This window comes from Onychomys torridus, chromosome 22, assembly GCF_903995425.1.
Source record: "Onychomys torridus chromosome 22, mOncTor1.1, whole genome shotgun sequence".
NCBI classification, from domain to species: Eukaryota; Metazoa; Chordata; class Mammalia; order Rodentia; family Cricetidae; genus Onychomys; species Onychomys torridus.
The window spans coordinates 14,738,874-14,752,017 of NC_050464.1; the positions used below are offsets into that span (position 1 = coordinate 14,738,874).

Sequence of the window (13,144 nt, forward strand, 5' to 3'; positions counted from 1 at the left end):
TATAAAATGAATTTTTTTAATTTCTTTTTTTTTAAGATTTATTTATTTATTATGTATACAGTGTTCTGTCTGCACATATCCCCACAGGCCAGAAGAGGGCACCAGATCTCATTACAGATGGTTGTGAGCCACCATGTGGTTGCTGGGAATTGAACTCAGGACCTTTGGAAGAGCAAGCAGTACTCTTAAACTCTGAGCCATCTCTCCAGTCTGAATTTTTTTTAATTTCTTATTAAAAAAATCAGTCATTAGCATCACTATAAAAATTCTCATTTTCAGTAGTAGTTGTTGATAAAACTAGTAATTGGTGTTTATTTTATAATCAGAAATCAGGGGATTTGGTGGTGACAATGGAGTAGAAATACAGTCCCACAAGAATCAGGGAGTTGAACATATCTATCTTAGATTGGTGTCATCACATCCTTATGTTCCATGACAAGCTCAATGAACACCCAGAATCCTGCATGAGTGCACAAGATTGCCACAGTCTTCATCTTTGAATTTCTTCACAATCTGAATCGGTTTCTGGTCCAGTGGGATGCAGCATCATAACAGACCACTATACATCAAGCTCCACTTACAGTCTCATCTCTTGACACAACCTTTAGAAGGATTGGTTTTTCTGGTTGAAGAAGTCCTTGCTTGCCTATTTTTAAAGGGATCTGCAACAGTTCCACAAGTACAAGAAGCAGTCAGTGAAATGACTCCAACCACAAGTACAAAGAAGAGACGTACAAATGCCAAGAGTGCTTTACAAGCACGCAAAAACTACTTTTACCTCCCGTGCCCTTTCTTAGGTGTTATCTACCTTTTTAGAGGCAGGGTTTCTCACTGGCCTGGAACTCACAAATTATATAGTTTACATGTTTAGTAAGCCCCGGGAATCTGCTGGTCTGTCTCCTCGGTGCTGGGATTATGAGTGCATGCCAACACACTTGGTTGGTAATAAGTGGGTTGGTTGGCTGGTTGGTTGGTTGGTTGGTTGGTTGGTTGGTGGTTAGTTGCTGGCTGAGTTTTTTGGTTGGTATGTTGGTGGATTGTTTGTTTGGTTGGTTTGTTTGCGTGCTTGCTTGTTGCTTGCTTGCTTTGTTCACTTTGTTTTGCATGGGTTATGGGGATTAATTTCAAGTCCACATACTTTCAAGGCAAGAACCTTACTGACGGACCTATTTTCTGAAGCCCCTGAATTTAGACAGTTTTTATACTTGGGTCTTTATAAAGCAAAAGATACAACTCTAAAACTGAAATACTTAAACTCTCCAATAGGCATTGCAAAGAAATTCCTTGGACAAAGAGATCAATATACTTTTCTGCAAATCGATACCCCAGTTCAAAGGCAAAACTCCCAAAAAATATAACTTACTGAAAAAGCACACTCACCTGAGTTTCCTTGCAAGGCTGGAAGGAGAAGTTCTGCAGGACTCTGACAAGAGCAATTTTCATGTTCATGAGAGCAAACCTCATGCCAATGCAGTTCCTGGGTCCATCCCCAAAGGGCAGGTATGTGTAAGGATTAATGCTACCCTGGTTTTTCTTGCTGAACCTGGTCCCACAGGAGTAGATGAAGACAAGTTAATGAAGCCTAAGCATCCACAACAGTCACTTGCTTGATATGTTTTAGATACCCATAAGCAGTAGTAAACAGGAAGCTCTCCTTGAGCCAGTTGTGGAAATTCTGGTGTGATTTTAGAGTTTCTTACTTGCATACAACACATTGTGATTATTTTCTCTGCCACATTAACTTCATGTGTACCCTCCCTAACTCTATCCACTGTCTTCTTCACAACTTGTCCCCCTCCTATTTTCATATCTATTTTGTGTGTCTTTCACAGGTTGTCATAGACATTGTGTGTTCATGACAGCAAAGGCCGTGTTCTAGCCAGAAGACGCTATTGACACACCTCATCTCCTCTTTAGCTCCTACAGTCTTTCACCCCATGTTCTGTGATATTCTCGGACCTCAGAGTGGGTGATATGCCATAGGAATTATACAAGTCACAAGTGTGGGTGATATGCCATAGGAATTATACAAGTTATAAGTCTTCCCTCTTGTTTTACCATGGAGGAGCTTTTAGACATGTTGAGATGAAGTGAACATTGTCTAAAACAAACATTCATCTTTAAACATGATCTTTGCATTTATTATGATGTGTTCATTCTCTGAGACATAAGAAGTGAGACCAATTGAAGAAAAGTACGTACTGACTGAACTAACACTCATTAAAGCAGGAGGGTAAAATTCTTACCACGCCTGAAATTGTTTCCCTTGCTCTGTCTTCTCTCTGCTATTCTTTTTTCTCTTCTCCATTATTTTTTCTACTTTCTTCCTCTTAGTTCCTTTACTGCTTGCCTTCCCTTTCTCCCCACTTCTTTCTATCTCTCATTCTGTTCCTTCCAACTTCCCATCCTCCCTTCCTCCACCCTTCTCTTCCTTTCCTCTTTTCCCTCCCTCTCTTCTTTCCTTCTTCCTCTCCCTTTTCCTTCCTTCTTCCTTCTGTCCTTTCTGGCCTCCCTTTTTCTTTCCCTCCTCTTCCTTCTCTTTCTTCTTGCTCTTCCCTTCCTTCTTACTGAATAGTTTAAGTCAGATAATTTACAAAGACATGCAATGCTACTATAATATAATATTATCATTAACTGATTTCTCTATGTGTTCCTTTGAGTATAAAAATCTAGGAGGATAGACAACTTTTATTCAAATTACATAACATATAAATGACAAGAGAATCTTTCTGGTTTCTAGAAAAGTGGTAACTGCAATATGACTATGTGTTTTAAGCTATTTTTTAATATTTTGGAAAAATTCTAATGTATATAAGACTATTATATTTCCACAATCATAATGAGGGTTGTGGAGGTGTGTGAGTAAACACTGCACGTGGACAAATGGTTGCTGGTCACATAGAATTGCACTGAGAGTGCTGTGGATGTTGATTTGCATACAGTACCCTCGTGAATTTGTCAAACATTCTGTTATAGACATTTATCAACATATTGCTTTATTAGTGTTTGGAGTAGTCCCTCATACACAGTAAACACAGGCTATCTGTCTCATTATTAAACAGATATAACAACAGCATGGTCAATCATCTGTTTGTCACAAAGCTATAGGAGGTGTAATTGCTGAGACTGGAAGGAACACAAGAGCCATCTGGTCTGGAAGACATAAAAACTGATGATCTCTTAACCAGAGTTAAGCTCTTCATAGACTATACATAGACTTAATGATGTCTAAATGGCACATGATGACCAAGAAGGTACCAGAAATCAGGAGGTGTATAATTAGATGCAATGAATGTCTAAATTCTAGTCCTTTCACCTTGCCAGCCTCTGCCCTAAAAACACCATTTTTTATTTTGCTTACCAAGAAAACAATTAGACTGTAGAACTATGACTGAAGCCTGACCTTGCCTCTGGGATTCCAGAAGAGACCACCTGAGCCACATCCAAAAGAACAGTGTCTCAGACTCCTAGACAGCAGGCGACATGGCTTTGGAAAAGTCACATAGGGTAAGAAAGTGGCCAGGACAACAGCCAGAGGCAATAATGGAAGGACTTGTGGTCTCCTCTGTCCTCTGTAAAGATGCTCAAATGACAAGGCCCTCAGATGACACCATTACAGCTACAGTGGAGAACCCAGGAGGCAAAGTGTAATCAAATGGAAAATGTAAATATTCTCTAAAGGTAGGGGGAAAACTTAGGAATGAAAAGCCTAATGCATAAAATAAGATAGTGTGGAGGACGTTGTGATATATGTTACTCTTGTCTTAAAAGTTTGAATAGGTAGATAGGTAGATAGATAGATAAGTAGACACAGAGACAGACTGTTCTTGCTACTTATGTGACTTCAACACCAAGAGACAGCACATCATGCTTGGACTAGTCCAGTTCTGGGTAGTTTATATTTTCCATATCCCTGTACCTTTCAGGGTGGAACTCCTCAGGCTCTGGCCAATGCTTTGGGTCTCTGTGAAGAGCAAAGGTTGGTACCATCACCACAGTCCCTTTGGGAATGAGCACCCCATTGATTTCAACATCTGCCTTACAGACCCTCTCGAGTCTTCCAGCAATTGGATATAATCTGAGAGTTTCATTCACCACCATGTCCAGATACTCCATCTGGACCAGGGTATCATAGGTGGCAAGTGCCTGCAAAGAGAGAGAGAGAGAATTTCATAAATTAAGATTTTGAACTAACTTTCATCTGTGGAGAAACACTAAGGGGTTACACTACCAAAGAAAATCTCCTATTGATGAAAGACCTTAGCATTTAAAAAGCATTTTAATAACTGATTCCTGAACATGTTCAATGCACTTATAAGAAATGTAAGGTAATTATGAAATATGGAGACTTTATGGCAATCCCTAACCCAGGACCTAAAATCCTCAGCATTACTATATACTACTTTTTCTTTCTTATCTAGGGAACCATAACTTACAGATCATGATAATTAGAGTAAACAACAACTTGACACACTTAGAATTACCTTTTCACAGAGAGGGCACACACATGTACTTGAAGGTATATAAACATAGGAAGAAGAAAAATCCTTATTGTACTTATTTGAAAATATCCCATGTGGCCATTCTTTTGATCATATATAAAATTTAGAGGTATTAAGTAGGATAAATTTTTCAATGATCTGAGGAAATACTAGTCTCTGCTATATTAAAGGTGACAAAAGACAGATGCAGTCATTGCCATCAAAATGCTCAGTTCCAACCCTGGTAAAAGTCACAATGAGAACAGGATCCATCACTCAGCCACATTCTCTATTGCTGGCCCAGCCCACTGGTTGTTCCCTCAGGGCTTGCCTGTGAACTCTGAAGAGAAATCTAATAAGCTAGACAGACTGCCCAACAGACCGCATAACCTCACACCCCAAGCCTCCCAGTTTGGGCAGAGTTGTAAAGACCAATGTGAGAAACGTTTGACTATTACTTTACAGGACTTTTAGACAAACCATTATGTAGGGTTAAGAGTTTGACTCAGGCTGCCTATGAGTGGTGTGAGATGTGTGGGGCAGAGCTAAATCAATCTTCCGAGCCCAGCCCAGCCAAGGCCAGTCACACCCAGCCAACAGCAGGCAACAGAACACCCCATGACATCAGCTGAGCTGACTACCAAGACACTTGACTAACCAAAGCTCACACTTCCATGCCACTGTGATTTGGTGGTTGTCTCTTGGTAGTTTTTGATGACAGATAATGGATAAAGCTGTACCAATATTCATGTACAAAGACATTGTTTTCCTAAAATTTCCTAAAAGCAGTAAGTAGCCAGTGCCTGTTTCCCATTCATTTCTCCTTTTAGAACCTTAAGTAAAGGTGGTGAAGGAATCGATGATTATCACTTCATTGGAAAAAAATCTCACTGGGTGTGATAAGGAGTCAATGTGTCTCCTCTTCCCTTCTTCCCTCTCCAGGTCCCATCCCCTCACCTTATTGGGCAGAGCTGCATCAATTTCATCCTGCAGTTTCTTCTGGACATCAGGGTGAGTGGCCAGTGAATACAAAGCAAAGGAAAGAGCACTGCTGGTGGTCTCATAGCCAGCAAAAATAAAGATAATAGATTGAGCCACAATCTCCAGATCGGTTAAAGCTAATGAGAAAGGAAATACATTTTATTTTATTTCATGTGTGTCTGTGTGTGTTGTGTGTGTGTGTGAGAGAGAGAGAGAGAGAGAGAGAGAGAGAGAGAGAGAGAGAATGCCACGGTGTTCTTGTGAGGGTCAGAGGACAATTTGCAGGAGTGATTTCTTTCCTTGCAACATTTGGGTCCTCAGATTTGAACTCAGGTCTTTGGCTTGGTAGCAAGTACCTTTATCTGCTGATCTATATTCCTGGCCCAATAGACACATTTTAAGTAAAGCAGATCAGTATTTTTTTTTAATCATGATTTGTGCCACAGGAGACCATTTCCTAAATATAACACCAGTAGCACAGACACTGAGAGCAACAATTAAAAAATGGGACCTCCTGAACTGAGAAGCTTTTGTAAGGCAAAGGACATGGTCAATAAGACAAAAGGACTGCCTACATAATAGAAAAAGATCTTCAGCAACCTCACATCTGACAGAAGGCCAATCTCCAAAATATATAAAGAACTCAAGAAACTAAATATCAAAATACTGAACCATCCAAATTTTTAAAATGGACTATAGAGCTAAACAGAGAGTTTTCAACAGAAGATTCTCAAATGGCTGAAAGACATTTAAGGAATTGTTTAACATTCTTAGTCATCAGGGAAATGCAAATCAAAATGACACTGAGATACCATCTTACACCTGTCAGAATGGCTAAGATCAAAAACATTGAAGATAGCTTATATTGGAGAGGATGTGAAGCAAGGGGAACATCCACTGTTAATGGGAGTGCAAACTTGTACAGGCACTTTGGAATCAGTATGGCAGTTTCTCAGAAAATTTGGGAGTCAATCTACCTCAGGACCCAGCAATACCACTCTTGGGCATATACCCAAGGAATGAATGGTCAATCATACCATGAAGACACATGCTCAACTATGTTCATAGCAGCATTGTTCCTAATAGCCAGAACCTGGAAACAACCCAGATGCCCTTCAACTGAAGAATGGATAAAGAAAATGTGGCACATATACATAATGGAATATTACTCATCAGAGAAAAACAATGACATCATGAAATTTGCAGGGACAGGGTCTCTTACTAAACTAGAAGCTCATCATTTCAGGTAGGTTGACTAGCCATTGAGTTCTGGGTCCTCCTGTTCCCACCCTCTGGCTCTGGGGCTATACAGGCACATGTAGCTTTACCTAGCCTTTTGTGTAGGTGCTGGGGATTCAAACTAAAATTCTCATGTTCACAAAGCAATTGCTCTTAACCACTGAGCCATAACCCCAGCCCTAGGAAACCAACTTCATATAAGTAAAATAGATAACAGCATTTGCCCTTTAAAAAAATTAAATTATTCTGCCTAAAACTTAGTTTTAAACATTTTGAGTAAGTATGAAATAGAAAGGTTTGAGTGCATGGAACATTAGCAGATGTATGAACTATATAGGTCTTAAGAAACCTGAGGCAGTGATATGAAAGCTACTCAAAGTGTGGTCTGTGGACCAGTAGCAACAACATCTTGGAAGCTCTTAGTAGAATCTCAAACCCACCCTACACCACCCTAGTCAGCTGTGATATTTATATGCATAAACCATTGGACAAACGAGTATTACCAATCTTCAAAATGTAACTCAGAAATGAGAGAAGATACAGAAAAAGGGAATAGCTACATAGTATTTAGAGTGATGGGCTAGAGAAATGGCTCCGCCTGTTAAGAACATAGGCTATATACCCTGGTAATCAGATTGGTGACTACACTAGCTGTCATCATAGAGCCTCCACCTAGTAACTGATAGAAGCAGATGCAGAGATCCACAGCCAAGCACCAGGCCAAGCTCTGGGAGTCCAGTTGAAGAGAGGAAAGAGGATTCTATGAGCAAAGGGGAGTCAAGATCGTGATGGGGAAATCCACAGAGACAACTGAACCATGAACTTCAGACTGACAGCTGTGGAATATGCATGGGGCCAGACTAGGCCCTCTGCATGTGGGAGACAGTTGTGTAGCTTGCTCTGTTTAAGGGGCCCCTGGCAGTGGGATCAGGATCTATCCCTGGTGCATGAGCTAGTTTTTGGAGCCCATTACCTATGGTGGAACACCTTGCACACCCTTGATGCAGGGGAAGGGCCTTGGACCTGCCTCAGCTGAATGTACCAGGCTTTGCTGACTCCCTGTAGGAGGCCTTACCTTTCCAGAGGATGGAATGGGGAGTGGGTTATGGGGGGAGGCTGGAGAGGAGCAGGAGGAAGGATGAAAGGAGGATCTGTGGTTGGTATGTAAAATGAATTTTAAAACATTTTTAAAATAAAAAAAAAGAATGTAGGTTGTAGCTAGATAGTGGCGGCACATGCCTTTAATTTCAGCACTTGGGTAGCAGAATCTTGTGGATCTCTGATTCTGTCTTTAAAAAAAAAGAAAAAAAATGCAGGCTGTTCTTGATGAGCACCTGAGTTCAGTTGTGGGTAACTCACAGCCACCTGTAACCTCAGCTCCAGGGGTTACACACATACACAGAAATAAATTAGAAAATAATTCCTTAATTGAAATGGTAATAACTAGCAATATTCTAATAAATGGAACCTCATTAGAGATTGTTTTCTAAATCTCAAATGGAAGAAACATCAACTCTAGATAAATTGCATCTGTGGAGTGCTGTACCCTGATACTGTGAAATGTAGCCCTGTTCCCTAAGACCCAAGCTTTTGACTAAAGCTGAACTTGACCAAGCAAGACTGTCCTTACATGCATTCTCCTTATTTAATGATTTTTCTTTACAGTACGGGGATTAGAACAAGTAAGTTTTATGCACAATGACTCATGTTATCTTCCCATAAAGTATAAACTAGCCGGTCAAGTATAAACTTGCCCAACGTCATTGAGAATGAATCAGATGCCATGGACAAGACCAAGAATGAATCCTAATTATAACTATGGGCCTTCAGTGATAATATGAACATGTATTTTCAATGCTCATAACAAACATACTACTCCATTGAGGAATGTTAAAATTGCGGGAGTTTCATGGTACAGCAAGATGGCTCAGCAGGTAAAGGGCCTGCTGCCAAGCCTGAGGAGCTGAGTTCCAGCTCCAGAACCAAAGGGCAGAAGGAGAGGACAGAATTGTGCAAATTTTCCTCTGACCCTCACACACACACCATTGCATGTGCACACCCACATATGTACACAAACAAAATAAGTGAATTTCTAAAATTTATTCTAAAAAGGATGGGTGACTGTGCATGTGAGGGGGGCAGGAACATATGAAAGCCTTGTATAAATTCAACTGAAATTGACTGTGAGCCTATAATGTCTCTAAAATTTGTGAACTACTTTTTAAAATATACAAAATTAGAGAAGACTAGGAAAGAACTCAGTCTGTTGCAAAGATGAGTTTCCTTGATGAGGGATGAAGGCTATACTCATCTCATGCTATAAGGCCAAATGTTTAGACTGTTGTTAGGGATCACGCCAGTGTAGTAAAGTGGTGGTTGTGGATTCTCCTCAGATCCACGACTTCACTAGCCTTGAGTAGTTAGCTGAGTTTTTAGTACCTAGCATGGTTTCCCTCTTGTTGAGAAGGTCTTAAGTCCAATTAGAGCGCCGTTGGTTACCACCAAGTTATGTGTGCCACTACTGCTGCAGAGCCTAGTCCTAATAGATGTATTTACAAAACACTCCCACACCCAAGGTTCAGGGGACACTGCAGATGAGGGGGCAGGAAAAGCCAGGAGATCAGGAAGTGTTCTGTGAGATTGTGTCTCCTAGTAATGTTAGAAGCTGTACCCATAAAGTCTCAACAATATGAATGCCCAAACACGAGCTGAACAAGGATGACACCAATAGATATGCCAAAGTGGATACACAGAGACAACTAAGGAACGCCGAGAGGGGGAGCCATAGTCTCCTCTGGGGAAGAGCACGGTACCAAATTGCAGTCCCTGAAGGCATGTGTAACGTCATACAGACTTAGTAGATTATATTTAGGAACATTTATGTATAGACATATGTGTATTCAATAACAATGAAAAAAGAGAATGTGAAGTTGAAAGAGAGCATAGAGGGGTATATGTAAGGAAAGGGAAAGGATAAATCTTGTAATTATACATATATATTATGATCTCAAAAAAGAAGAGCTCAGATGCCCATTTGAAAGGCTTATTCAATGTACATGTCTGAACAAACCTGAGTGTCAAAATAAGTAACGTTAGTGAGGGAACAGAATTAATACATGGGGTTGTGCAGGAGAAGGTGAGGAGCAGGAGAAAAACAAAGGGAGAGAGGAGGAGATGAAGAGGAGGAGGAGGAGTTGTGGAGGATGAAGGAAAGGAAGGAAGAGGAAGAAGGAGGAAACAATGAAACAGAAGACGACAGTTTGCCCCTGTCTTACATAGCACATAACTCACGGCTGCATAGGGCAGGATGGTCTTAGAAAGTCATCATTCTTCAACCATCACAGCAATGGCCTCCTCAAAAGCCATCCGTGATGGGAAAAAGAGTAGGAGAAAAGCTAGTAAGAGTAGTAGGGTGTGAGCTTAGTTCCAAAGCTTTCTCCACATGCTCCTTATCAACTACACAGGAATTCAACGCTGGGCTGTAAATCAAGAGCTAAACAAGCATTCATCCCAGGTTTCTAATGACTGTCACCACTGTGGGACTGTTCCTCTCACTGGGTGTCTACATGCAAATCTCCAGGCCGAGTTTTTTGACTCAGTGGGTCTAGATGAGGCCCAGTTGGTATCTGTTATGTAGTTCAAGATCCAGAGACCACTGGTCATCTCCAGTGCTGAATTGCATGCTTATGGCTGACCATCAGGCTTTGAACACAGTAATAATCCTGTGCTTCTAGAAAGTTTCTCTGGCTGCTGTATATACTGTCTACATCTGTGGGTTAGGGTGGGTTTTTTGAAGGGGTTGGAACTGTTTATTTGAAATTTGGAGACACGGTCATCTACTTGAAAATCCTTCTGCATATTTCCAGGACAAACTCTTCACTCTGAGGTTATCCATCAGTAAACATGAAATATCCTTGCTTACCTTTATGAGATGCCTTGATGTTGGAACTCTGGGAGTTTATCATCAGCTGAAGAAAATCCACTCTTTGCTGAAAGAAAAATAATTTTTGAAAGATTCAAGGTCAGTTGAGAGGTCAGAGTGAGTCACAAGTGCAGAACTAGCCACCATTCTGGAGAATAATGCTTATTGAAAGTGCAGAAGTCTGGCTAGGATTCCCAAAGTCAATGATAAACAAAAATGTCCATACACATGCTTTGGAGAGCAGAATGCTTTCCTGAGTGAACACTGGCCACGTCCAATGGCTTTGGTCTTTCCTGTCTCTGACCCTGAGTTCTCTGGATTCTGAACAGTCCAGGTCGGCCCCTTCCCTTTGCATGTGTGCTCACACAGAAGAAGTTCTGGGCTTCAGTCTAGTGTCCTCCCATCTTAATCTCAAACCATTGTCCTTATGATAAAACTTGGAAGCAGAATGACTGGGAGAGGCAAGCCTAGGCTACATAGCAAGACAATCTAAAAAAAAAAAAAAAAAACCAAAAAACAAAAAAAAACTTAAAATAAAGCAGACTAAACTGTGCTGGGTAGAATAAAATGACTTTAAAAAAAAAAGTTTAAAATGATAAGCTTGGAAATGAAGTGATTGCTTGCCAGTATTGCCAGTATGAGGTCTGGGGAGTTAAAGTACCTGGAAAGAATTTGTAAGAAGAATCATTATCCTTTTAGGAAAAGGAAGTAGTAATTTTGTCTCACTTTTTTTAAATTTACATTAAATGATGCACACAAAAAAATGTACATGGAAATGGAATGAAATGAAAATTTGATGCATGCGTATATTGAATGTTACTTAAATCAGGTTAAGTATATTTTTCTCAACATCCATTACTCATCTGTGATGAGAACTTTCAAAGTCCGTTCCTCTATACCTTTGATGATTTTTAGAATGACTTCAATGAGCATAGGAATACAAATGTCTCCCACACAAGCTTATGTCATCCTATGACCATCAGGAAGATGCCCGGATCACATGGGAGTTCTATTTTTAACTTTTTGCTCATCTTTTTCCTCTGATGTGAACTAGGATCACTGAAGACTTAATCTTTGAAGAAATTATCCATTAATAATGATTGTTCCTGTCTGGGTGCAGTGGCTCACAACTTTAATCCCAGCACTCAGGAAACAGAGGAAGGTGAAAACCAAAATAATAATAATAATAATAATAATAATAATAATAATAATAATAATAACAGCCTCTCTGTTGGGATCTTCCAGTCCAACATCAGAGTCATAAATTCTATTCCCAATATGAAACTCTAGAATAGGATTGAGCTGATTACCCAGGGCAACTTGAACCATTGTTCAAGGATGACATGTTTGCTGATCATGTGTAAGGGCCTGAGTTTTATTTTATCTCCAACACTGAGAAAATAACAAACTTTGATTTTTTTTGAGATATACCCATATAGTTTTTCATAACTCCCCTAGTTTACATCCCCACAAATCATACGCAAGAAATCTCTTTTTACTAGCATGTGGTAAAATTCTTGCCTTAAAAAATTTATTCTGTGGTACACTAATTGTAAAACATATCATTAATTTTATATGCTTTCTCTGGCTTGTTTTATTTCTCTATTCCCAACCACTACACTCTTCATTCTCTCCTAAATATCAAAAATCCCCTGTCCTTAACCTACACTCCTCATGCAACTTTTAAAGATGCAGAGGAAATATATACGTGCATATTTGTTTTCTAGAGAGAGGGAGAAATGCATTATCAACAAATGAAAGTCTTTGTGTGAGCAGTTATTACCTTTGCTTTCTCTTGCATGCGATCCTCCTTCATTCGCTGTACAGAAGTTTTAAAAAAGCTTATAACATCTTTTGGAAACAAGCAGATATTTACTGCATCAAATACTGGGATAAGGAATGGAAAGAGTGCTAGAGAGGAAAGAAAAGAGAAACCGTGTTGAAAATACAAATTTTACCTGGAATGATTATATTTAGTCTAAACACTCAGAACAGTAAAAGTTACCAGGATCTCAACCAAGACACTCTCTCTTGCTCAGGTTCCAGGCCACTGGCTGGAAAAAGGCATGTCAATATATTGCCACTGACATAGAAGTGATATCAATGGCACCTGCTGCATGGTTTCAGGGTTAAATCCCTTGATCTCTCACCCTTAACATGTTGGACTAATGTCTTTTTGGATAAATCAGGCTTCAGTCTAGTTGCTGCAATTAATCGTGATGTTCAAGAAAGAGCTTTCACGCTGGAGAGATGGTCCAGTGGCATAAGTGCTTCCCTTGCAAATGTGAGGCTGGGTTCAATTCCCAGAACCCATGTTAAAAGCCAAGTGCAGTGCCTCAGGAACAGCAACAGAAGAGGTGAAGACAGTGAATTCCTGGAAGCTTAGTGGCTAGTGAAGCTGTGAAGTTCACTTACCTCCTTGGTGAAGTTCCAGGCCAGTCAGAGAGCCTGCCTCAAACAAAAGGTGGCAGATGCCTGAAGTTGTCCTGTGACCTCTGCATACTTATGCACACCCATATAC

The 13,144-nt window shown here is 40.1% G+C and overlaps 1 protein-coding gene across 1 annotated transcript in view; it reads right to left on the reverse strand.

Moving 5' to 3' along the window:
• Positions 1 to 256: 256 nt before the first annotated feature.
• LOC118572630 (cytochrome P450 3A9-like) overlaps positions 257 to 13,144 on the reverse strand; it is a 36,475-nt gene continuing 23,587 nt past the window's right edge. Inside the window, exons 9-14 of the mRNA XM_036172356.1 lie at positions 12,407 to 12,534; positions 10,624 to 10,690; positions 5,439 to 5,599; positions 3,920 to 4,146; positions 1,381 to 1,543; positions 257 to 662 (exon numbers count right to left, since the gene is read on the reverse strand). Of these exons, the coding sequence (XP_036028249.1) occupies positions 567 to 662; positions 1,381 to 1,543; positions 3,920 to 4,146; positions 5,439 to 5,599; positions 10,624 to 10,690; positions 12,407 to 12,534 (842 nt within the window). The 3' untranslated portion in view covers positions 257 to 566. The remainder of the gene's footprint in view (positions 663 to 1,380; positions 1,544 to 3,919; positions 4,147 to 5,438; positions 5,600 to 10,623; positions 10,691 to 12,406; positions 12,535 to 13,144) is intronic.